The sequence below is a fragment of the Python bivittatus genome, unplaced genomic scaffold, assembly GCF_059951505.1.
Source record: "Python bivittatus isolate LINGU-HERP-01145 unplaced genomic scaffold, Pbiv_v1 ctg000520_np1212, whole genome shotgun sequence".
In the NCBI taxonomy this organism is placed as follows: Eukaryota; Metazoa; Chordata; class Lepidosauria; order Squamata; family Pythonidae; genus Python; species Python bivittatus.
In genome coordinates this window covers 3561908-3587948 of record NW_028277080.1, presented here as the reverse complement: position 1 = coordinate 3587948, position 26041 = coordinate 3561908, and the positions used below count along the sequence as shown (strand labels likewise).

At 38.3% G+C, this 26041-nt stretch overlaps 2 protein-coding genes across 5 annotated transcripts in view; both read left to right on the top strand.

Moving 5' to 3' along the window:
- The window catches only part of CHD1L (chromodomain helicase DNA binding protein 1 like), a 45369-nt gene extending 40368 nt beyond the window's left edge, over positions 1-5001 (top strand). For 2 of the 4 annotated variants that reach the window (XM_088147528.1, XM_007433231.4), the window contains 2 exons: positions 2527-2635; positions 3594-5001. In XM_088147528.1, coding sequence (XP_088003654.1) covers positions 2527-2635; positions 3594-3660 — 176 coding nt within the window. In that variant the 3' untranslated portion in view covers positions 3661-5001. The remainder of the gene's footprint in view (positions 1-2526; positions 2636-3593) is intronic. The other 2 variants (XM_007433232.4, XM_025169863.2) reach the window with 1 other exon arrangement.
- Positions 5002-12848: 7847 nt separating this feature from the next.
- VANGL1 (VANGL planar cell polarity protein 1) overlaps positions 12849-26041 on the top strand; it is a 37491-nt gene continuing 24298 nt past the window's right edge. The window contains exons 1-3 of the mRNA XM_025169862.2: positions 12849-13111; positions 16131-16257; positions 19335-19942. Of these exons, the coding sequence (XP_025025630.1) occupies positions 13041-13111; positions 16131-16257; positions 19335-19942 (806 nt within the window). The 5' untranslated portion in view covers positions 12849-13040. The remainder of the gene's footprint in view (positions 13112-16130; positions 16258-19334; positions 19943-26041) is intronic.

Here is a 26041-nt window from a genome sequence, read left to right as displayed (position 1 = left end):
TTTCTAAAAGGGCAAAAAGAAAAAGAAAAAAGATATCTGAGGAGGAGAGGGCACAAGAAGTCTAGGAGCAGAGGGGGTCAAGGGAGGGCCCAAGGTGGTAGAAAGCCTCCAATGGGAGTAGGGAGTTCTTGGAGATGTGCCAAGAAAGAGCAGAAATGACACTGGAATTAATAGACTTAATATGGAAATTAAATGGGGGACTGTCCTGATATCTGTTAACTTCTCCAATAGATTCTGGCCCCATTGCTTAATGTGGAAGAAAAAAGCACAACAGGGTCAATTTTTCAGGGCCTAATCCTGATCAGTAGAGAGGGTCAGTAGACTGAAGGTGGCAGGCATCTTGGGAAAAATGAACATATTATGTTGGAAATGAGAGTAATTAGGGCAGAAAAAGTTGAGAGAAATTAGTGGTACAATTTAGATTTAGGAAAGCAGATTTTAATATATTCTTATGAAAGGTAGGTAACATACCATGGCTCAAGATCCTAAAGTTATAAAAAAAAATAAAGGGAGTGAGAGATTGAGAAAAATGAGATACTGAAAAGACAGAAATGATCCTCATGAGTAAGAAAAAATGGGGAATGCTTTAAAAGGTCTTTATGGATGAACGGCAAACTGGCAAGCTAAAAAAGGGAGTAGCTCAAGCCTTTAGGGATGGAATCAGGAGGGTCAAAACTCAGACTGAGATGTGCCTGGCAAGGACTATAAAATATACTAAGGGGTGTGTCAGATATATCCAAAGTAAAAGAAGAGTCAACTAGGCTGTTGATCTATTGCACAGGGAAGCTGGGGAAGTAATAACAAGGAATATGGGCTAGATGATACTACTGTTAGATGGATTCACAACTGGCACCCAAAGACTATTAGGTAAGTATGGTTGTGGAGTGCCACAGAGTTTTGTCCTGGGCCCTGTGCTATTCTTTTTATCAGTGGCTTGGATGAGGGGATACTTACACAGTCTGTAGATGGCACAAAACTGAGCAGGGTAGCTAATATTTCAAATGAAACGACTCAAGAAGATCAAGACAGATTTCAATAATCTATGACGTTATCTCATGTTATAGGCTCTCTATTCAGCACCTATTACTTAGGGCCTCCCAAGCAAGGAAAATTTTCAAGCAGAGTGTTATAAGTACCCAGACTGACTTGGAACTTATAGCCAAAAATAGATCTTTAAGGTGGTTGGCTACTAACAAAATACATTTTCAACCTGAAAAATGCCTATTTATGAGTCTGCCTCAATTTTTAAGAAGGGCTTTTACCAGAACAAGATTTGAGCTGTGGGACTCAATGGCCAATATGGACACTTCTGTAATACTCCATTTCATGAAAGAACTTGTATATGTGGTTCACGTGACATTGAAAATATTTCTCGTATTCTGTTTAACTGTCACTTACATGCATCCATCAGGCTTAAATATTTATCCCCATTACTGGAAAGAACAGAGCACTGGGACCCGAATTTTAGACTGTCTTATTTTCTCCAGGGCACCAATGCATATACTGTGCGCATAACTGCCATATTTAACTGCCTGGCTCTGCCATCTGGCCTGGGGCGGGGAGGGAGGTCATCAGAAGTGGGGTTGGCAAGCCCGCTAGAGGCCTGGTGTTGCTTCCATTGGCCTCTTGGGTTTTTTCTCTTCCTTCCATTTTGTGTAAATGTGTTTTTCTTTTTTATAAATTTTAATTATGTATTTATTTGTTTTAATTTGTTGTAAACCGCCCAGAGTCCCCCATTGGGGGAGATGGGGGGGGATAAGTCTGATAAATAAACAAACAAACAAACTGAAGGCTGGGGCTCTAAGAATCCATTATATAGAACAAATTGGGGTATCCTGTAAAGGTGATTCCCTCATCTGATAACTGTCTCCTTGTACTGCGATCACATATACATATATGTCTCATGTATTCTTTTTATAGTTTCAATTATGCTTTGTTTATATTTTTTATTTTGCTGTATTGATAAGGTCAACTGACTAATCAATAAAATTCAAATTCAATTCAGATTTCAATAGAAATAGAAGAGAAGAGTCCCCCAATGCTGGAACAGCACATTGTTGTTTTCTAGATAAATTTTAAGGATGGGGTAAGAATAGGTAGTCTGACTAATTCAAACTTCTCCCATTCCCATCCTTAAAAGCACAAGCCCACCTGAAAAACAGGCCATAAATATACTGCTGAAATTTAATCATTTTGGTGCTGAATTTCATCAGGGAAATCTCAAGGTGCTGGGATACTACATGTTACCACACTTTGTTTTTTACTGACTATTCAGCTGGAATAGATAACAGGGAGGAAAATGTCAGAAGTTCTGCTGCTGTTCGTATTAGAAGAAGACATTTTAAAAGAACATTTGCCCCTGTTGCAGTTTACATGGTAACAAAATGGACTTCTGAGTGCTTATCTTTGTATGAACTAATGTAAGATACAATTTTGTTTATAACTTCCTAGTTTGTTCCTTCTACAGCAATACATTTTTATTAGAACTGCATATTCGAAATCTTTTCTCCTTATTCTCTACCTCAGCAAGCATTCATCTTCCTCGCATTGGATATTCAACCAAAGGCTTTAATTGGTATGGAACAGAACGCCTCATTCGCAAATACTTGGGATCCAGAGGAATTCCCACATTTGTGTATCCTTACACATCTTACACTGCTCAGAATAGTGGTTGTATCTGTCTTCTTTCCAGTGAATTAAGACTTTCAAAGAATCAGATTACAATGCTTTGATAATTAATTGCTTTTACTTTTTCTTCATTAAATCCCTTACCCAACAGTTTTGGAAACCAGGCAAAGATGTTTATTGAAACAATAGAACTTCTGAGTGAAGACATAAGACACTTGTTGAAACATGAACAACTGGGTATTTTGCTGATACAGAAAATCCAAATTGATTCCCTTCCCCTTTAGGTCATATATTTATTTCTTCATGCAAAAACATGAGTTGCATTTCAACTTGCAGTTCTGGAAGAACAATGTGTTAAGATTCTTTTAACTGGTGTGAAGGAAAGGCTTTTGAAGTCAATCCTATAAATGTTAATTATAATTGAGCAAATGTATTCACAGCAGGATTGTCAGGTTTGATTTTTTTTTTTCCCTGCATTTCTGGTGAGAGCAAACATTCAGGAGGTAAAATAGTGGAGCTTATAACTAGAACTGTACTTTAAAAACTCAAGCTATTGGGTAACATGCTCACCATGCACTTTGAATATGGACCTATTCATCTATCTGGGAACAGCGACACTATGTGATGTTACATAGTTGAGATATTCCCAAAGGCATTCCTGGAAGTTATTGGTCGTCTTGGGTGCCAAAAGAGAACATGCAAGCCCTGCCTCCCAAATCACTTCTTTTTTTTAAACATGGGAATTGTCAAAGGCCCTCCCACAATCTTTGCTAAGAAACAAACTCTAGTGAAGATTTTGGGATCGTGCCCTGTCCTAATATTTGCAAAAAAAGTATAATGTTAAGTGATGCTTATTCTCCAGTTAGTGGCAGAGGATCCAGGGCAGGCACTAGATATATGGAGCATTTCATGGCTTGAGTTTAGCTGCTAATAACTGCTGGCAATTCCTTAACTTTTTTCTTCAGATATTACTTTCCAAGAAATAAAGCATCGTCGTCTTCTCAAGAATCTACAACAACACTACAACCTTAAAGATTTTCAATTATTAAGCAGAAATTGCCATTTTCAATTGATAAGCACATCTATAGCACGTTAACTCTCATGTAATTTTCTTAATTTTTGTTTGTAAGCAGAACCCTAACCCTAACCTATGTTTGTCTGCATCCAAGATTACTAGGCAGTAGTCATAAACATCTGTCCACTGAAGATAGCACTGATAGGGAAGGTTTAATTTTTGCACATGAATCCTGAGACCTATTTAGAAAGTACAAGCTTATTTTGAGATGCATTTCTTTCTCTTCCTTACAACCACCAAAGAAAAGGAAGTAGCTGGCCTTACTGCCTGAGGAAGAACTGAGCCTGACCTGAATATGATCCAGCAGGGTAGAAGGAAAAAGTGGAAAAACCTGAATCAAGATGATAAAGGCTAAACATGCATTCAAATGTATACAGCCATCTACTCAAAATGCTTTAAATTCCTGCACGAAGCAAGGCCCCTTCCACCTCTAGACTGGAAGAGTGAGTTAGCAAGCATGTAAGGCAGCAAATGGTTGTGTGTCCTAATAGCAGCACATATTAGTAATGTTCTTTGATTTACATGTAATGTCACATACAATTTTGCTATCTGAAAATCAATATAATTTTGATCAATAGATATTGATAAGGTACTGATAAACCACCAAATCCACCAAAGAGGCTATGAAACAGAAGTGTAAGGGAGCATACTAACCTTCCTTGTATATATTATTGTAAAGCAGAGATGCTAAAATTCCTACAATACATCACTTGTGCCAATATGGCATGGAGAAGGCTGAAGCAAGCACTCATATTCTAGTACAACATCAATTTTATTTTGATCTACAATGCAAGCTAATTTTTCCTTCTTTATCGGAAATATATGCAATAGCCCATAAGAATTACTATGCTGTCAAATTCTGCCATTTCACTTTTAGATGATCAGCTGGATGATGATCTCTGTAGTATAAAAATTAAGATTATCACTAGTATTCTTTAATTATATATCCTAATTTTTAGGTATATTTACAAGTATTTTTGTGTTTTGTTTCTAAGTGTATGGGCCTCAAGCTGTACTAAAATTTGAAATTCCACATTTGAAAATTTGATTGTGATGGCTTATTACATGTAGATAATTTGTTCTGAGACTTGATAGTGGTTTCATGTGGATTCCAAGTTTAAAATCATACAAAATTCACTCTTATCAGTTTCATGATGGTCAGGGTGCACTCCATGCTAACAGATCTATTATTTGATGGTGGTTTGAGGAGGATCCCATGTAAAAATCATAAAGGAGAATCCATTTTTTAAGTGGAACAAAAGCTTATACCTTTTAATAAAATTAGTCATAAAAGGTACTCCCTGACTCCTGATTTTTAGTTGTTGTTGTTATTTTGCCACTGTAGACTAAGAAGGCTCTCCTCCAACCTAGGTGTTATAGAAAATTATTGTGTGACTTTGAGCTATCAACAAACGTAGTCTACTGCACTGAGTTGCTGTAGTGTGTATGAAATTGGAGATGAGAGTATTGGGTACACTACTTTGATATTCTGGAGGAAAGACGGAATATACCTTTACTATATAAAGATTATACGGTCGCTGTTACCCCAGCTACTAACGTATCCGGCGGGTCTGCTTCGCTGTTTTATTCCCATCCTTTCAGTCACGGCTGTCAGATCTGAGCGACAAAGCTTCACACGACCAGTAGATGGCAGCCAAAGGTTATTTTTCCGTATTGCTGTCCTGCTAATTGGTGGTCGTTCAGAAGGTAGCGACTCAGACGCGGTGATCTTACCTGTTACCTCCCTCCCTCAGAAGAAGGGCGAGACTATCGCTGTAGAGGGCCTTATTTAATTTGCGAACCGCTGGAATCCTCTACTTTCGGATTCAAGAGTCTGCATCCCTCTTTGAGCTGCGTGCGGCTTGCCCTACAACCGAACAGGTAGGAGGGCGCCAGGATGGGCCGGGCCGGGGTAGTTTCGGTGTAGGCGGAGCTGTGCCGCCGTCTCGGCCAGAGGAAGCGGGAAGTGGCGAGGAGAAGCCGGGGAGGCGATGTGGACTTACCGCTGGTGGGGTTGCTCGCCCGCGTGCGTCCACCAGAGGCTGGCGAGAGGACCGCGGCGGGCCAGAGGTTAGTTTCCTCCTTGCCTGCTGGTTGCTGCTCGGGAATCTCGCCGCCGTCTCCTGCCCTTGCCCCTCCCCGCCTGTGTCCTGGCCGAGCCGGAGGCGCCCCGGCTCTGCCCAGGGTGGCCCTGTCGCTGGGCTCCTTGGGGTGGCTCTGCCCCTTTCGCTGCCTGGTGGGGGGAAATGAAAATACATTTTCCCCCACCAGGCAGTGAAAGGGGCAGAGCCAGCATAGCCTAAGTTGCGGCTTCTTAAAAGCGGGACAGATTTGGATGGCCCTTAGGAGCCTGTTTTCCACTTCGTCCCCTCTTCCTGGTGACTGCTAGGGAGCAGAACAAGCCTCTCTCTAGAAAGTTTTATTCTCATTGTTGTCATTATCAATAGATTCTTAAACAGGGGGGTAAGTGTATTCTGCCAGTTGCCTTTCTCCAGCTCTTGGTACAGGCCTACTGGCCCAACTGATACCTGTATCCAGTACAGGCAGTGAGGAAGAGATGATCAGGGGCCTGGTCTTGATTGCAGCAAGATCCCCCTGCACATTGATATCCCTTTTATATAAAGAGCTGACTTGGTGTTTGGTTTAACAAGATCCCTTTATTTTTCTCTTTTGATTATATGGGGTCCACTGTCTCTGTACAGTATCTAAAGTTGTCCACAGTATCTCCAAGGAGAAAGCTACGCTAATAATTGTCCTGATCTAGAAAGTTCATCTTAGGTTATTACCTTGGAAAGCAGTGGTAGGAATGGGGCCTGACTGGACGCTGTTGTCTGAAAATAGCCTGTAGCAGCCACCAATGTTCTTTTGACCAAGGTTGCGCCTGCTAAGGGAGTGGACCCTAAAAGTTTAATAGGCACTTTTACCACACAAGAGTTTGAGTCCTCACCAACCTTACTCCTAAGTGATACTGAGAAAGTGGAAGGATTGTGGTACCCCTTACACCTTGCATGGCGTATTTCTGCATATTTCTGTGGCTCCAAAGTTGAGAGAAAGTTGCTGTCCTGTAGCTCTCTTTTCTACTTGTGTTAGTGAACAAAACTGTTGGTCAGGTACATTGTGATACTGCTTATCCCTGGGGCAGGTGGTGATTCACAGTCATTTATTGTAACAGGAGAGAGCAAGTCCAACATACAGAGCAGCATGGATCTGGGCAGAAATGTTTCTCTGGATCTATAGTACTGGAAAGTAATGTGAACAAACCTGCAGACCTGCTCCCCAACTGTTCTTCCCTTTGGTCCCCTGCTGATTAACAAGGCAAGTAGCTCACAGATCTGCACATTTCACATCACCAATCTGTTTGTCAACAGCAACAGAAAAAAAGAGGCACAGGAGAGGCGTCATCTTCCCATATTTATCCATGAAGGGGTAAAAGGAGTCTTGGAAAGGTTTTGTGTCAAAGAGAAAAGAGAGACTCAGGCAATTAAGCTGCCTTCAGCTGAAATTCTTGTGGTAGTTGAAGGGAGGATAACAGCTTTGTCAAAGACAAATGTTGCCTGGCTGCTATCTAGATTGCTTTGCTAATAAAGCCACTTCAGTATTGTTCAGTTTTGGAAATGTTTTCTTGATTTAGATCATTTTATATTTATATGCAAATGAATATTACTTGAAGAAAGAGATCCTCATCCTTTTCTTCAAATCTTTCTGATAGAATTAGCTCCTGTCTGATACAGCAAAGCTCCAAAGGCTGGCAGAAGCCTTTGTGTATAGGCTTTGGTATTCAGTTCTTAGTTGCAGGTGAGCAGTTTTGCTATTTTTCAAGAGTTAAAAAAAGTGCAGCTTGACTCCTAACAATTTCATGGACATGCCCATGTGATACACAATCAGAAGAAGGTAAAGTCTTTTTTGGGCAGAACTCCATGGACATGTTCATGCAGATTTCTCGGCTATAATACAGCAGTTGTTTGTAGTTGCCTTCTTTGGGGTCTTTTGCACTTCCCAGTTCTGCCTACAATGCCCAGTGGTTTCCCATCCAATTACTAACCGACCTCAATCCTGTTTAGCTTCCAAGCCCAGAACCATAATCATTTATTGGTAAATGTCATTTGGCAGAGGTTCTAAGGCAGATAGGTTCAGTAAGGTTGGTTCAATATGAAGAAAAAAGGAATAATTATTTTTGGAAAGTTATTTATAAATAGACAAATAATTTTATTAAACTTTTACTTACCTTCAAATTCTTCTGTGCTTTCTCATCATGGTGGGAGGGGGGCATGTTCCTGGGAGGGATGAGGGAAGAATGCTGGAAGTGTATGGAGGAGTATATACTGCCAGCAGAATCACCCAATGTGTGAAGGTCATCTCAGCTGCACAGCTAAAGCAAACAGGCACCTATATTGGCCAGCACTGACATAGAGAGATGCTGGAAGTGGATGATCTCTTGAGTGACAATGGCAGTGGCATCATTTCATACTGCATGAAAGAAGGCAGTAGTAACCCGTTCCTGTATTTTACGTAGAAAACCACATGGATAAACAAGTTGAAGTGATTGCCAAAATAGTGCTGGATGATGGGTCCTCCTGCTGAGGAATTGATGAGGAATTTTTGGAGTACTAATGGTGTTTATGTCATGGTTTGATTAAAGCCTTTGGAATATGTAGTTGCTGATTTCTTGCATGGCAACCTCAGGCACTAGATATTCCAAAGATCTGAAGTTGCAAAGACAAAACTACAATGGGAACATGGAGCGTAAGAAGCATGAATATGGGAAAGCTCAACACAATGAAAGATTAAATGATTTGACTATGGATTGACATCTTGGGTGTCTACAAATTGAAATAGATTAGAATTGGACACTTTCAGTCAGAAGATCATACAGTTTACTACTCAGGGCATGAAAAACAAAGAAGGAACAGTGTTGCTTTCATAGTCAGAAAGGATATAGATAATACTTGGATACAGTGCAGTCAATGACGGAATTATATCAATTAGATTTTGTGGGACAACTGGTTTTTGTTTTTTATTTTGCTTTTTTAATAACTAAATAAAAGAAAAATTCCCTCCCAATTTTTTGGAGGAAATTGAAGACTTGGCTCTGCCAACTGGCATGGGGCGAGGAAAGATACAATCGACCCTGGGGATAGCTGGCGCCTTGACGATGCTCCCTGAGTTTATTAACACCTAAGTAACATTAGCCTCTTGGAAGTATCATAAAGGAAGTTTTGTTTTTTAGCATATTTTAATTAATATTTATCTATTTTAATTAATGTTTATTCTGTTTTTACTGTAAACTGCCCAGAGTCACCCCACAGAGAGATGGGCAGTGACAAATTTGAAATATAAATTAAATAAATAAATAAATACACAAACATATTTACAGACATATCAATAAATTGAGGCCACAGTTCATTACAGTCATCCAAAGTTGATCTATATTAATCAATTCTGCAAACAACTGAATAGCTGAAGCTATACGTGTTTCCAGTGCTGAACAATAACTTTTGATTGTATCTATTTTCTTTGTCCAGAGATCATCCCCCATGTGATTGAGAGAGAATATATACATCTGAAAATAATACATTTCAGGGTTGAATTAATACATGTAATTGCTTCTTACTGAACTGGAATAATATATTTAAGTAAAGTGTTAATTTCACTGCATCTCTGGAAACATAAATGCAATATGGTCATTTTTAAAATATTTCTTGTTGAAAAGGATGTAATCTAAAAATCTATTGAAACTTTTTTTTTACCTCACTTTTTATTGGTTAAGTAAAACATACAAGCAAAAAAAAGCAAAAAGAATATATATATTCTTAAAGAATTTTGAGAAAAAAAAATAAAAAGCAAAACAAACAAAGCAATAAAATGTGTAAAAAGGGCTTTCTAGTAGCCCCCCTCTCTTTCTTTCAAATTGTATTATAGAGCAAGTTGTCTATCATGGATAACAGAATGGATACAATTTTATTTATTTATTTATTTATATTTCAAATTTAGTCACTCAGAGAGCAACTCTGGGTGGTTTACAATAAAACCACAATAAATACAGATTAAAATACAATAAAACAATGTACATAAATAAATAATGTCTTCCAAGGCACTGATGGTAAATAAAAATTAACAACCTATGGGAGCATCTTCAGGGTGCCAGCCACCCCCAAGGATGGTTCCCCCGCACTTCACACCCCACACAAGTTGGCAGAGCCAGGTCTTCACTCCTTTCTGGAAAAATACCTTCTCTGCCTAATCAAGTAGGACAGGTTGATGTAATGGGGTCCCTCCATTACATCCAGTCCCTCTGGTAGTTTGCTCCCATGCCATGTAGGGATTTAAAGGTAAGAACCAACAACCTGAATTGGACCTGGAAGCAAACTGGCACCCAATGCAGCTCCTGCAGCAAAGGTATTACATATGCCATCCTTGGGGCACCCAAGGATTTCCAGAATATCAACTGTAGAAGGAGCAGGCTTAGCCAATGAGTTTCACAGATAATTATGATATAAGGAAACAAAAGAAGAGAAGAATCTGAAGGGGCATATTGTAAAAGAAAGTTCGTTAACAATTTGGAATTCCCTAAAAGCAAGATAAAAAAGCAATTTCATCACTAGCATCACCATCAAATGCTTTCTATTTCAAAGTTAATTACAGTGAAAAAGATCTGATTACCTATGCCAACATGATACATCTGGACACAAGAAATAGACCAAAGATGCAACAAGAATTGCTTAATGAAGGAAGAATTCTACCATAGTTATGTATTTGCAAATAACTGAAAAAATAAAAGGTAATCTTAATGAGGAGGAATCTTCAGAAAGATGGCAGAATTTGAAATATTTATATGGAACCAAGATCATTTATCAGGATATTTACAAATTGCTACTTAAATATGATATGGAGACAGAACAAATAAAAAATTGTATGATAAAATGAATGCAAAATTTCAAAGAAACAGTGATGATGAATCAATGGGAAGATATGGAAAAAATCAATAAAATGATTTTTATTTAATATGAAGCTACAATCTGAGGGAAAATTGGTACAAAATGTTCTACAGATGGCATATAACTCCATCAACAATTGCCAAGATAGTTAAATCATGTAGCAATAAATGTTGGTAATGCCATAACAAAGAAGGAATGTTTTTTCATATGTGATAATTATGTAACATCCCCCCTCCCAAAGTATTTAAAATAGACCAAAACATCCAGAATATTCTGAAAATAACATTTGAATTAGAACCACAAGTATTTTTATTAGGTATGATCCCAGAGAACATAAATGAAAAGCATCATAATAATATGGTGACAATGACAAGAATCAGTCTGGCATAACATTGGAAAAGAAAAACCTTTCAATCAATACAGGATTGGGAGATTAAAATGGAAGAATATGCAGCAATGGATAAACCGACAGTAAACATTCACAAAAGAACTCCAAATTCAAGCAGGAATGATTCCCTTACAACAGATCACACAGCAAGGCCCTCTAAGACATTTAGAATATGGTTTGTGAAGAAAAAGAGAAACTTTTATAATAGTAATAATGGCAACAACGACAATTAAAATGATCCAAACAGAAATGAGTAATAATGTCCAAAGTAAACTAAAAAATATTCAAGTGAGCAATTAGGGCTGGGAAAAAATAGTGGAGAGGTAGATAACTCTTTGACATGTTGGTTATCCAAGTTTATGCTCTAACCGAATAATTGCCAAGAAGAGGAGAGAGGCCAAAGCCGAGAAAGACAAAGATCTCAGGAAGGAACTTAAAGAATTTCAGACAGCTGTTAGAAGAAACAAGAAGCAGTATTACAACCATGTCTTTAAAGACATTAAAGATGGAAATAGACATGAAAAAACAAGGAAAGTCTTCCAAAAACTCTCTGAACTCAGAAGGAGGATCCAGTTTCAAACTGGTATGCTAAAGGACACCAGATAATAACTGATTCAAGGGAGATCAAACAAAGATGGAAGGAGTACAGTCTACTGAAATTCTGTACATTAGGGATATTAACATCCAAGATATCTTAGAACAGGGGTGTCCAACTGGCAGCCTGGAGGTTGCATGGGGCCCATGGGGCCTTCTTTTGTGGCCGATGAGTTGTTATGAAAATGCAATTTATTACATTCCAGGACCTGGCTGGCATTGATTTAGAGCAGAATTGTGTGGGTTCTATCCTGGCTGGGCTTTGCGGCAGTGTGGGACAGGGTTGCCCAGCACTTATAGTATTACAGTATCTGCATCAGTAGGAGAAGCTAACAAGGAGCAATAAAACAGTGGGCACCAGCTGACTGTTCATGGTTAAAACAATTTCTTTTAAAGCTCTGTCTTAATGGAAGTTTGAACATAATGTTTAGCCTTAATGAACAGCAGCATGCTAACAGCAAATCTCATTGCTGCTTAGAATGTACCCATCCCAAATGTGTCTTCATATTACTTGTGTTTTTTTCAGAATATGGCCCCTTTGCATGCCCAAAATATGGCTGTTTCTAATTGTCAAACCTAAAACCTATAAACTTGCTTTGGTGAGCTTTTCGTTAGGTTCACCCATTTTGGTAAACCATGGTTTGTTTAACCATGGTTTCCTGAATAATTTATAGTAAGCCATACATTATTGGCTTAACATAAATTTATGCCAAGCAAACATTTGGTTTAGAGTAATGTGTGAACTAGATATTTTAAAAAATTTAGTTGCACATCATGCAAAGTCATATTTTGCTTAGCATGATTTATGAATGCCTAGGTTCATACCAAGAGCCAATTTGTTGTAGTGGTTAAAGCACCAGACTAGAAACCAGGAGACTCTGAGTTCTAGTCCCACCTTAGGCACAAAGCCAACTGGGGGACCTTGGTCCAGTCCCTCTCTCTCTACCCTAGGCAGCAAGCAAGGGCAAACTACTTCCGAAAAACCTTGCCAAAAAAATTGCAGGGACTTATCCAGACAATTGTCAGGAGTATAAAAACTGACTTGAAGACACATACACAAAAAGGGTTCATACCACAAAGCATTCTATAAACCATATTTTGTATAGTAGCTGGCTCACACAGCATACTAAGAAAACAATAGTTTGGGTTTCACCAAAGGGAAAAGAACAGCGGACTGTTATTTAATAGATCAATTCATTATTAGTTTTTTTCCCTCCCCCCCACCAGGTACATGTTGAAGATTAAGGGAGCTGTTCCTGCATCCATAGAAATGAAGGCTTAAATTACTAGTCTCTTGAATGTTGGACTTATGAATGATCAAGGACCTAAACATATCCTGTAAAGTGCTTGCTCTGGATTTAGTGGCTCTTGAGGGTGCAAGCTGTGTGCCACTCCCTGCTGTTACCTGACTTCCTGTGCCATGGATACTGAATCAACCTACTCTGGATATTCCCACTATTCAGGTCACTCCAGAAAAATTCAAACACAAGGGTATGGACATTTTTAATTGTAGCTCTGCAATAGACACTGCCCCACTTGTTTTGTTTGTTCCATTGTGTAGCAAAGCTTCTGTACTCAAAACAGAATCTTGTCCTGATGAATCTGACCAGCAGAATCTTAAGGAAAGAACTATCTATGGGAACAGAGTCGGAGGTATTTTTAGAGGGTGAAAGGGATGCTCTTGGAGGCTGTGGCTTCACACAAGAGAAACTTGTAATTTCCATATTCTGTAATATTCTGAATCCATATAGCCAGGTTTCTTCATGAGTTTTCCCTCTTCCATCATTTTATCATTATCTGCAGCAACAGAACAAAGGCACAACAGTTTTATTTCATTCATTCATTCATTCATTCATTCATTCATTCATTCATTCATTTATCAAATTTGTCACTGCCCATCTCATTGAAATGACCCTGGGCGGTTTATAGCAAAGATAAAAATACAATATAAAACAGACCTAATAATAAATAGCTTCCAGCTAAGATGGAAAGTTGGCAAATAAATCAAGGGAGCATTGTCAGGTCGCTAACCACCCCCAAGGCTGGTTAGAGCCCATATCACCCCATGCACACTGGCAGAACCAGATCTTTAAACCTTTTTGGAAAGCTGGGAGGGCAGGGGCCCCCGCACCTCTGGGGGGAGAATATTCCAAAGGGCGGGGCAATGGCATAGAAGGCTCTCCTCCTGAGCACTGCCAGCCGGCATTCTCTTGCTGACAGGGTCCTCAACTTGCCCTCTCTGCCTGACCGGGTGGGATGGGTTGATGTAATGGGGATGAGGCGGTCCCTCAGGTAACCTGGACCCATGCCGTGTAAGGCTTTAAAGGTGATAACCAACACCCTGAATTGGACCTGGAAGCAAACTGGCACCCAATGCAGCTCCTGCAGCAAAGGTGTTACATATGCCATCCTAGGGGCACCTAATATCATCCACGCGGCTGCGTTTTGAACCAGCTGTAGCTTCCAAATACTCTTCAAGGGTAGCCCTATGTAGAGCACATTGCAGTAGTCTAATCAAGAGATGACCAGGGCATGAGTGACTGACTGGAGAGCCTTCTGATCCAAGAAAGGATGTAACTTTTGTCCAAAGATGTCAGAGAGGCATCTTTCCCATCTAGCAAATTCAAATTAGGTGATGAACTTGACAACATGAAGGTTGACCTCTGGTATTCTGATCCATATCTCCTTCAGTTGGGTATCTTCTGGAGATATGCCAAACTATAATTGTTGCACTAATTTTTGCAGACATTGGTTGATCAAAAAGCAATCATATCAAATCATTGTTTTGTGTATTTCAACTAGTCACATTTAACTTACAAAACAATAAATTTCTAAACAAGGCCATCCATTGTAGCTGCCAGACTAATTCATAACATTTTTGTTGTGTTGTTTATTAATTTTCCTATTCATTCAACAAAACTGCATTCAACAAAACTGAAGGCACATAGTCCTGCAATAAATCTCATTTGACAGAAGCACTGCTAACGTTTTCCAATAAAACACCATCTGGTTTTGAGACTTTTCCTGGGGCAGAAAATGAAATGCCTATCCATCTTTTAGTTACCCCTTTAGAATAACATCCCTAAATAAACTATAGAATATCTTAAGGACGGAGTGAAAACAAAGGGTTATTCTTCATCCACAATAAACTCTTTGCAATACAAAGAATTTCTTTTCTGTGTTTAGTGTAAGGAGGAAAGGAGACATAAAAAACTGGATACCCTCCATAAGTATTGGTTTATTTCCACAATCTTTTGCCATCTGCTCCAATGACTCTGCTACTTGGAGTTGGAAGTACAAAATATCTGAAGGACATCAGGTCCTTATTGCTGCTTTAGAGTTTGATTTCCTAGTTTTAAGTGTATATTTTTGTTTACTTTTTATAAGAATTGTGTAACTGCATTTTCCTGAAAAAATGCAAAATGTAAGTAGCTTTTATGTGCATACTTAATTTTTATATAATGTTTATTGATTTGTCAAGTTTGTGTAATTTGCTTGAAAAAGGAGCATTCTTCCATTAAGGAATGAATGCTGCAGGATTTTTAATATTCTTAACAGATAATATTTAATATTCTGAACAGATATATTCTGTATTATTGTGAGAAAAACTAAAATGTGCCTTGGGTAATCATTGATCCCATCTACCAAGGGAGAGAATAAGGGTAAATTTAAGGTTTTGCTTAGCCTTTCGTAAATCTGAGAGAGATTTTGGAGAGAGGAATCTCAGAAGCTTCAGTCATATCCTTGCCCAGAAGCACAGTCATATCCTTGAGCTTTGATGAATGGGGCAGAGGATGGAGGCAGAAGTTGAGAAGAAGTATTACTTATTCCAAACTTGCAAGGAGAATCTTTCCTGTTTTTATGAAAACTATCAAGAGAAGATAGATAGATAGATAGATAGATAGATAGATAGATAGATAGATAGATAGATAGATAGATAGTCTAGAGTGTCCATGTGCTCCAGTATTAATCTGCAAAATACTGTATCATGTGTACTGTGAGTTTAGGACACATTGTATTTAACAATAATCTGCTTTAAAAAAAAACTATAATGATAGTATAAACAGTATAAAGATTACTTCTTTAGAAGCCTTTAATTTTATTTTCTCCTGGCAACTAGATTGAGTGTGGCAAGACTTCAGAATATTTTTCTTTAATATTTAATAACTTTCATTGTTAAAAAAAGCTATAGCCTTTATCCTTTTCAATTGTATTCCATGTTTGCATAAGGAGCTCAGTAGCTCCAGTAGCTCCTAGTTACTGGATTCACTTTGTGGAGGCTTCAAGTGAAAAGACAGCTGCTGTCACTAAGTGTCTAGAAACACCAAGCACCAAATGCTGAACTGGAAAGAGCCCTTCTTCAAAGGGTAAAGCTTCAGACAATGTGTGGGAAGAGAGTTACCTGTTCAGATGTTGTCTCTGTTCTTCAGCAACTACTGGAATTGTTAGGATTAGGCTTTCCTGAACAACAGAACAATCAGCTTGTGAAAATGTTATTTCTCTTTTCAAGGGGCTGGGACAGGCAGAAATCACCATGGAATAAAGTTGGCAGTCATTCAGAGAAATCTGTTACTATCCAGACCCCACCTGGAGACTCCTTGTTGGAGAATGATTCTTCCCGAGCAGATGAAATACAAGTAAGAAGAGTGAAAAGTGGGTTGAGTCCTGGGTGTGAGTGCGAGTGCAAGGTTTTGCTGTGGTGAATATCTGGACATGGTATACTGCAAACATCTAATACTGTTATAAGTGTGTGGCAACTCTCAATAGTCTTTCTGGCATGCCTGTAATCAGCAGTGTCCTGTTCCTGGCCTACCATATGCAGAGAAGTTAGGTTGCTAAGGCTTTACTTCTGGTTAAACAAGTCCAGGTAGTGGCAGGCACAGGATGTGTGCAAGCACACTCATGTCTCAGCAAAGTCCCAATCACACATGAACTTGCCTGCAAACAAGTTTCAAACAGCAAGACTCTAAAGCAGCACATGGAAAGATTGCCAGGTAACAGTCTAAAGGCCTAGGCATTATGGATAGATCATCAGCCAATCCAGATTCAAAGCTACAGTTTAAGGCGGGAAGAGATTCAAGGAAGGTTTTGAGCACACGGAGTGTAGGTAGAACAGTTGTTCCTAACAGACTCTTGTCAGCCAATGGTGACTCTTCAGTAGAGCCTCTGCCAGCTTAGAGCCAATTAAGTAAGGCTAGGGATGCCCTTGCTGGGCAAGAAGACTCCTAGACCCCCTTTGCTCTGCTCAGCCCTGAGCACATGTGCTTAAGGGCTGGGCAGTCGCCAGGATTCTGGTCCTTGTTATCTGGCCATGGGTGCAGCTGCTGGTGAGGTCAGCCTCGGGAACTAGATTGCTTACTGTCTCCTGACGCTGACATTTACCTAGTACATCCAGAGCTGGCTGCTTTGAGTCTAAGGTGGCCATGACAGACAATAACAATCACAGTACTCTTGCTAGTTGTTCATTCCTACACCGGAAGTCACACTATTTAACTGTGCTCAGATGCTTTTCACTAATTCTTCAATGCCTGGATGTAACTTGAGTTGTTTTTGACACAAGTAACTGTACTCTAAATGGCAGAAATGTGAAAAGTATGTTTTGGCTGTTATCTGAGTGAATGGACTGCTTGTTGCTTGCATAGAAGCTGCAATCTTCTGAATATTCAGCACAACTTGATACCAACAAGGTAAATATATTGATAGATGTCATTTTCCTTTTCTATCTTGTTTATTCTGACTATAAGGCATGTTTGCAGAGTTATGTCTTATGAATGAAAAAACAAATTGAATTATCCTATAAATTCATGGGTGAACGAGGCTGGGAACCTGTGGGCCTCCAGATGTGATTGATCATCAGCTCCCAATATTTCTTATCATTGGCCATGCTATCTGGAGCTACTGAAAAAAAAACTTTTGGAAAAAAATTACACTATTCTGCTCTAGAGTAGCATTGAGAAAAATTAGAGTTTAGGCAATATGAATTAATCCCAAGCTAGTGGCAGCACCTAGCTGACCTTGGCTGATCTTAGAAAAACTAAGCAGAGTCAGACCTTGTTAGTATTAGGATGAGATCCACCAAGAAATGCCAGGACTGTAGGTTAGACTGGGAAGTAAAAAAAAAAAAAAAATTCCAGTAAAAGTAAATGACAAACCATCCCCTTTAATGTTGCCAGTAAAATTGTATGGACATGTCCCTGAATTCACCAGGAATCAAGCTCAACTTTACCTTTAGATGAACATTAAACGTTTACATGTGAGTACAGTTATCATTCCAAACAAAAATGTCAAAGTATTCCCTTCTGTTGAGGAGAAAAGATATGTGGAGTATGGTACAAGACACCCTCATTACCTTAATAGAAAAGAAACCTTGAGTTAATAATATTTCAGTCTCAGATTTGACTATTTTAGCTAGTTGAGGAAAAGCAACCCTGACTGAGTCACCTCTGTTTCAGAGTTCTACACATACCAATTTCTAGTAATTGATGTATAGTTGACAGTGGAGTATTCTTAATCAAATGTATAGTTTTGGAGCAGTGTTGGAGGGTTTCTTCAGTATTTTGAGGCTTTTTAAAAGTATTAAATTTTAATAATAATTTTAATAATTTAAAATTATTAAATTTTAAAATAATTTAAAATCACCCAAACTGCCATTTTACTCATTGTCCCCATACTTTGGGTTGTCTTGCCCCAAGTCATGATTTAGGTAGCTTTATTCCTGCAAACATCCAATAGGTGCAAAACAAAGATGATCAGGATGATTTATCATGATGTTGGTAGCTCTTTCTGTTACCACAACAAGGGCTGGGTTCAATTATAACTCATTTCTAAGAAAAGACACTTACTCATTGAGAAGAGTAAACATTTCCTTTCCTTTCAGTCATGTAGACTGAAAGAAGATACATGTAATAGTAGTAATTCCTGAAACAGTATAGTTTAAAACTATTTCAGTTCCTGAGATATCTTTCACCTCCTGCATCTTGGTACGCCCATACAAAAAGAAAATGGTGTATTATACATTTTAAACAGTAGGGTCTAGATCATATCTTGCCGGGAATGAATATGTGTATAGAGAATCATTCTCTATAGCCTTTACAACAAACCAAAAGAATGGCAGAAGCAATTTAAAATAAGGGCAGAGTGATGTAGATTGGAACAAAATATAATAATAAACTTCATGTATGCTTTCTAACTCGGCTTGGAAAGTTCTGTGCCCAGTGTGTGCCATTTTCAGCATTTCTGTATAGAGTGCAGCTTCTTTGAAAAATAGTTGTACACATTAACTATACTACATTATTTTTAAAAAATTCAACAGACAAATTACTTTTGCAGTTTCTTAAATATCCCTCCTGATTCTTGGGTAGGAACTAATGTTTAGGAAAGCTTAGTGATAATATTTTCTTAAAACCTCAAAATACTGAGGGATGAGGGAGGGAAATTATGCAGCTGTCTATAATCCCAACTGGCAAATGTGGTGCTGGACTTCTAAGAAATTTGAAAAACATTTTCTGGAAATTTAAATGTCATTTTCTCCAGGTTGTTCTCCTCAGTGTGGAGAGCCATATGTGCAGATTATATAGCTTTCCTTAGTCCTTAGCAGCCATGTACACTCAAATGCTAAAACATTTGCATTATGGGATTGGAAGCACTGAACTGAAGACATCTGAAAGTGTCCTAATGATCTGGAGTTGAAATGACCCAGTAATTTTTTTTTCAGGATGACAATTGGGGTGAAACAACAACAGCCATTACAGGTACTTCAGAACACAGTGTGTCCCAGGAGAATATTGCCAAGATAAGCAAGGACTTGGAGGACAGCGGTAGCCTAGACCACAAACGCCATCTCATCTTAACTGTGGCAGCGGTCCTGGGACTTCTTGTTTTCCTTACTCCAATTGCCTTTATTCTGCTTCCACAGATCCTGTGGAGAAGTGAGTTAGAGTCATGTGGCACGGCTTGTGAAGGACTTTTTATCTCTGTGGCTTTCAAACTCCTGATCCTCTTGATTGGTGCCTGGGCTCTGTTTTTTCGGCAGCCCAAGGCTAACCTCCCACGCATGCTTGTATTCCACACCCTCATTTTGATCCTCATATTTCTACTACTCTTTTCCTACTGGCTCTTCTATGGTATTCGCATTTCGGAATCTAAAGACATCAGTTACCAGGGAGTTGTGCAGTTTGCTGTGTCACTAGTGGATGCCCTGCTTTTTGTTCACTATCTTGCTATTGTGGTGCTGGAACTGAGACAGCTGCAACCAACGTTCACAGTCAAGGTGGTTCGATCCACAGATGGAGAATCACACTATTATAACTTGGGACATTTGAGGTAGGTTATAGGTTCAAATTGTGTTTGGAAATCTGGGTTTTACTGACATAGTATACTATGTGTACAGCATTCACAAAATGTATTAAGAAAATTACCTGATCAAAAAAAATATGATATAATATATACAGTTGTGTGAAAAAGAAAGTACACCCTTTTTGAGTTCTATGGTTTTACGTATCAGGACATAATAAAAATCATCTGGTCTTTAGCAGTTCTCAAAAGTAGGTAAATGCAACCTCAGGTGAACAACAACACATGACTGCTGTGTTTCTGTCCATCTTAAGCTTCCAAATTACCACTTCATCCTGCTCTATACACTGTTTCTTAGTGGAACAGATAGTTTTTGTTGGAAAAGACTAAACAAAACCAGGAATTGAGTAGCTTTGCCTTTTCTTTGTGACCTGGTAGCATTTTGTCTTCTTCACTGAGCAGCTCAAGTTTCAAAGATCCAAATATCGACATAAAACATAAAAAACAAACTCTGAATGAAAATATTAAAAAGTAACCAGAAATTGAGCAGCTGTTACACCCCTAATTTTCCTTTCATTTTGTCAATATCAAAATAAGCCCTTTTTGTATTCTTAGCATCCTTTGCTAACACCAGATTGTTCTAAGTTTTGTTTTTCCTGAAATCAATCTGGTAGTTCCAGGCTAATTATCTATACTTTTCCTTTATAATCTTGTCCTTTTTCTGTTTCCTTTATATGTATCCTTTTCTGTTTCCATATGTTCTTTAAACTTATTATGTAGCCATATTGTTTTCTTTTGTTGTCTTGATTTTTCTCCTCATTGGAACTGTTTGCAAGCCTTGTTTTAATATCTCCTTCCATAGGAACTCCCTCTCATTTTAAGTTCCTTTTTCCGTTAGTTTCTTCTACCGTGGAATTTTTCATTCATCTGTATTTATTAAAAACGGCTTTTTTTGAAGCTGAAGATGCTTTGTTGACTATAATTCTCATAAAATCAAAAGCTCCAGTATTGCACGGTCACTTCCCCTCTCCCATGCCCCCCCCCTTCTTGCTACTTTCATCTACACTATTACTACTTTTTAGAGCACACCAACTGGCTTTTCCTTCTTCTTTTCTCAAATGCTCCTGTGGGCTAGGTAGCAAAAGAGTGATTCTAGGTGGCAGCAAAGAGATAAAGAACATTTTAACTCTTCACTGCCATTAAGTGGTTGTTTGGAGTTTTGTCATGGAATTTGAGACCATGGAGGATCAGGACCCTGCAGAAAAGGGAAGAAAATTAAAAGAGAAGCAAACAAATCCCTTCCATCATTGATATACACTTGTTATTCAACTAGTTTTGTATCCATCTAATGGTAACACAATCCAGCCCACATTTTGCCATCTTCTCTGCTAGGATCTCATAGGAGAATTTGTCAAATGCTTTGCTGAAATCAACTCTCCATAAAAATAGAAAAGATTTGGCATGACTTGCTCTTGATAAACTGTTGCTGATGCCTGCAAGCAATGCATTCTTTCCCAAATGCTTGCAAACCAATTGCTTAATAATCTGTTCCAGAGATTTCCCTGGAATAAGCCTCAAGATTACTGGTCTTTACTTACCTGGATCCTCTTTCTCCCGCTTTTTGAAGACAAGCAACATTTGGCCTTCTTCTTAAAGATCATAGAAAGGGATTTCAAGATGGCATCTGCAAGCTCCTTCAAGATTCTTGGATATATTTGATGAGGTTCTGGAGATTTAAATTTATTCATGGTACTTAAGTGCTCCCTAATCATTTATTTCCTTACCTAGGGTTGCCACCTTGTGTCAGTTGTTCTGCTTAGGTCCATTTAAACATAACTCCCCTTTGGGGAGAAGACCTAAGCAAAAAACAAAACAAAACCCTAAGCAAAAAGGGGTTTTTTTGGAAGATCTGGTGATCTGCCCTCTTCCTGTCACCTGTTACTGTCCTAATCTCCTAGCAGTGAGCCCATCCTTTCCTTTTTCCTCTTTTTTTATTACTGACATAACAAAAAAGAGCCTATTTCATTGCTGTCAGCTTCCCTTATGAGTCTGGTTTCCATTAGCTTTTGAACCTTTCTAGCTTACTTTCTGCTTTGTATTAGCTATTGATTGACTGATTGATTGATTTGGTGCCCCCCAACTCCAAATGACTCTGGGCTATTTGCTGGTTCACATTCTTGGTGATTATTTTATTATATTTTATTTTATTTCATTCAATTTATACAGCTGCCCATCTCACATATGTGACTCTGGGCAACTCACAAGTTAAAACAACAAAAACAAAACTCATGTCAATAAAAAATTAAAAATTAAAACAATTAAAACAAATTAACCAGAAACAAAGTGCAAGAGAGCGCCAACCAGCAGCTTACAAACAATACAGCCATCTCGCAGGCTCCATACCTCCACAGGATCCCCAGGCTTGATAGCACACTCCTGTCTTCAGGGAACTCCTAAAGGCCAGCAGGATTGGGGCCAATCTGACCTCAGGGTAGATGATGTCCCAAAGAGCGGGTGCCATGGCAGAAAAGGCTTTCCTCCTGGGTCCCATCAGATAAAACTCCTTTGTAGGAGTTCTACCACATGCTTGTGTCTTAAACTGATTGATTTATTATGTACATAGCACCCATGTTCATTTCATATGCCTACTGAATTGAATTTCAAAGCAATATTGTAACTCTATGTAAAAGATTTTTTGTCAGGGAGTCAAGGATAAGTCCTCTGTGACACTATATGCTAACACTGTTTCCATAGAGCTTAAGAAATATATGCAAACATTGTTGCAGTGAAGTACATAGTGTCACCAAAGTGTTTTGGCAGCAAATCTGGATGCTAACTGGCTCCCTGATGTAGATGATGTCCCATTGCTGTTACTACTGAATAATGTCTCACAGCCAGTTCTCTAACTATAGAGGAACTTTTAGAACTTCTGAAAGACGGAGAGCCTACTTTATCCTAGAATCAGAACTATCATCCTTGGGACCTTATTTCTGAGTGTCTATAAAGAAAGTAGGCTATGCTGAGATTATCTCCTTTTTCCCATTTTTGTGGATTTTTAATGGGTGCTCCTGTATCAAGGCATGGTTCGTTATCCTTGTCTTCCCTTGAATTCAGGCTATATTACTGTAAGGTTTCAATTACCTATAATTTCATTAATTAAAAAAACCCTATTGTTTGCATAGACCTGGTTAATCATTCTACATCCTGCATAGTGGTATTAAGATTTTTAGTATATATAAAGGTATGTGTATAAATAAATACTACTTATCTCCCTAGATTGAATTTTTTCAAGCATGTAAAAGATCTAAAAATATTAGATGATACTTTTTCATTCTCTTACAAAGGTTTTTCATTCGCTTTCATATTTAGATGTTCAGTGCTCTCCATGTAGTAGATTTTTTTTTCTTCTACTTGGACATCAGTGAAAGTGCAGCTATTTGCTGTTTTTATGTTTATCTTTGTTCACCTGCACATATTTCTGTTTTATTTCAGATTTTGAGTTAATCACATCATTGAAGGCAAGAATAATAAACCTTCTAGGGTAGCTATAAGAATTACAGTGATAACAATATGTGAAATGTTAATATTTGTATACTACTTTTTCTTTCAAAGGAAGCCCAAAGAATATACAAAAAGTGCAATCGAAGGAAAGCAGCACTATCATATAATAAAAATGTGCAATATGAGCAGTTCAATAGCTAACAAGCAGATACAAGCTACAATATTCATAACAGTTAAAATCAGAATATACCAATGATAAAACATTTCAGGAACTAGCAAGGAATGAATTTATGGCTCATGAGCAAGGAATTTTTGTTTATATTTTTATATAAACTAATATAACAGATATGTGCCAGAAGCAATACATTTTGCATGCAAGAACTATTCATCTTCCATGTGCCATAATTAACATATATCATTTGTAGCAGTATCTTGGTATCTTCTATTCAGGTCAAACAAGCCAGCTCATGTGCATCATAATAAATAGACATAAAATTGGTAACAGAAATAGTAATAGTAGGAAATCGTGGGAGAGGTATATTTCAGACTCCCAGTATGCTCTGTCACTCATCTTAAGGTGACCATTCTTGAACAAAGAAATATCAAAGACAAATGTCAGCATGAAATAGTTGAACCAGTATTCGTCAAGATTTTCAGCTTTGCACTCTTGTTGCTTAAACAGAACTAATTCAGTGAAGTTTCACTATTTGTGAATGGCCTCACTAAGAAGGCAATTATTACTCTCTTAATTTTCTGCATTTCATTTTCCTCTGCCCCCATTACTACGATTTCAACCCAAATTTAAAGATCTGTATAATAATATTAAATATAGAACTACACAAGATCAGTGGTTGATTTTTTGGCCAGAGATGAGCAAAGATAGCCCCTAGGAAGGGATTACTTGGATAAACTCAAGTTTCTTGTCCAGTAAATTATTTTTAAATTAATTCTGTTACCTCTTTCTGCCAAACTGCTCAGGCAAACATAAAGTCTTATTCTACTTACCCCTCACAAGGTGTTGAGGAAATGTGATGAATTGTTAGAGAACACCATGAAATCATGACATACATTAGATTGAGGAATTGTGTTTGTGATTTAATCTCTATGTTTGTGATTTTATCTGACCTGGAATACAGGAAAAAGTTACTTTGTTTTATATCTTCAAATCACTACTTGCAAGTCATCCTCATCATAATCAGCAGGATGTTTTTTTTCTCTCTCTGTCCATGCTGCTGGAACACAAAAGGAGTCCAGCGTGTGCCATGTTTAGTAGAATCCCTAAGATTTTGCATTGGTTATCCATAAGGAAAAACTGCTCTTGGTGTAGAGGTCAAATCTGTCCATGTGACTGGCTCGAACAAACATGGATAGGACCAGTCTGTAAATCCTCTGTTAGTCTAATAGAAATAACCCTCAAGGATTCATATATCCTTAAGTACCAGGTTACAGAAGGTTAATTTAGAATTTGAAATAATGCTGACATTAAAATTTTAAACACACAGTTGATATAATTAAATCAATTGTTCCCTAACTGTTTTGAGAAGTCCTCTTTGGAATTTAAGAATTCCTCTTTGGAATTCAACATCCTATGGGCATTTTCTCCAAATTACTGCTATGGTGGGTATGGTAGAAATGATTTGTGCTGGATCTGGGAAGGAAGATGAGGGAATGGGCTAGTTTATCCCTTCCAATCCCTTTCTTTTGTCTACATCAACTGTAGCTATCTAGCAGGCAATCTTTTCTCTTTGTGGAGACTTTCCTAGAAATCTTAGAATTCTGGGAAGTCAGGGATCTAGAATTTTGAAAGAACCTGAATGAATAGGCTCATGCTCCATGTATTGATGAGGCTGAAAACACTAAATGTGGAACTACACTAGTGAGCTTATCCCTAGTCCCTCTCTTTATGTGCAGAGCTTTTCATATTCAGTAGTTTATGTGAATGGCCATTATCACTGTCAGAATGTTCTGCATTTTGTTCTCTCTCACTTTGTTCCTTATAATTTCTTCAGTCATGTCTATGTGTACTGTATATATATTTGCTATCTCAGGATACACTCCATGCATCTAATAAAATGGATGTAGCTTATGAAAGCTTATGGTGAGAAGGGACCTGCCATAATACCCCAAAAGTACCTTGCTGATTTATTTATAATTCAGATAGAATTTATTTTATACCATTTTTAAAATTAATCTTTAAGGGAGATAGCTGGAATATGAAGTGGACCTTCAATTACTGGTACTTTGTTCCCCAAATGCCTGAGCCCTATAGACATTCATTCATCCACATTAGCGTGAAAAAACTGGTGGACAACCAGAGATCACTGCCTGCCTCCTCCCCCTAACCCCCAGCAGAAAAGGAAGCAGTTGACCCTTGGGAATGGCAGTGGGGCAACTGACAATAAGCTGGAGAGGGACGCAGTGCAGGTGGAGAAAGAAATGAGATCAGGGATGGTAATGATGACATAGGATGGAAGGAAGATACACTGGTGAGAAAGGAGTGTATATGTGTCATGTTTGTGCATGTTTGCAGGGGGAGGGAGGAGAGTTTGTTACTTTGGGAGAAAGGAAATAAATGAATAACTGGGATGCACGTCCTGGAATGTGGAATGAGAAAGTTTCAAGAGTGAT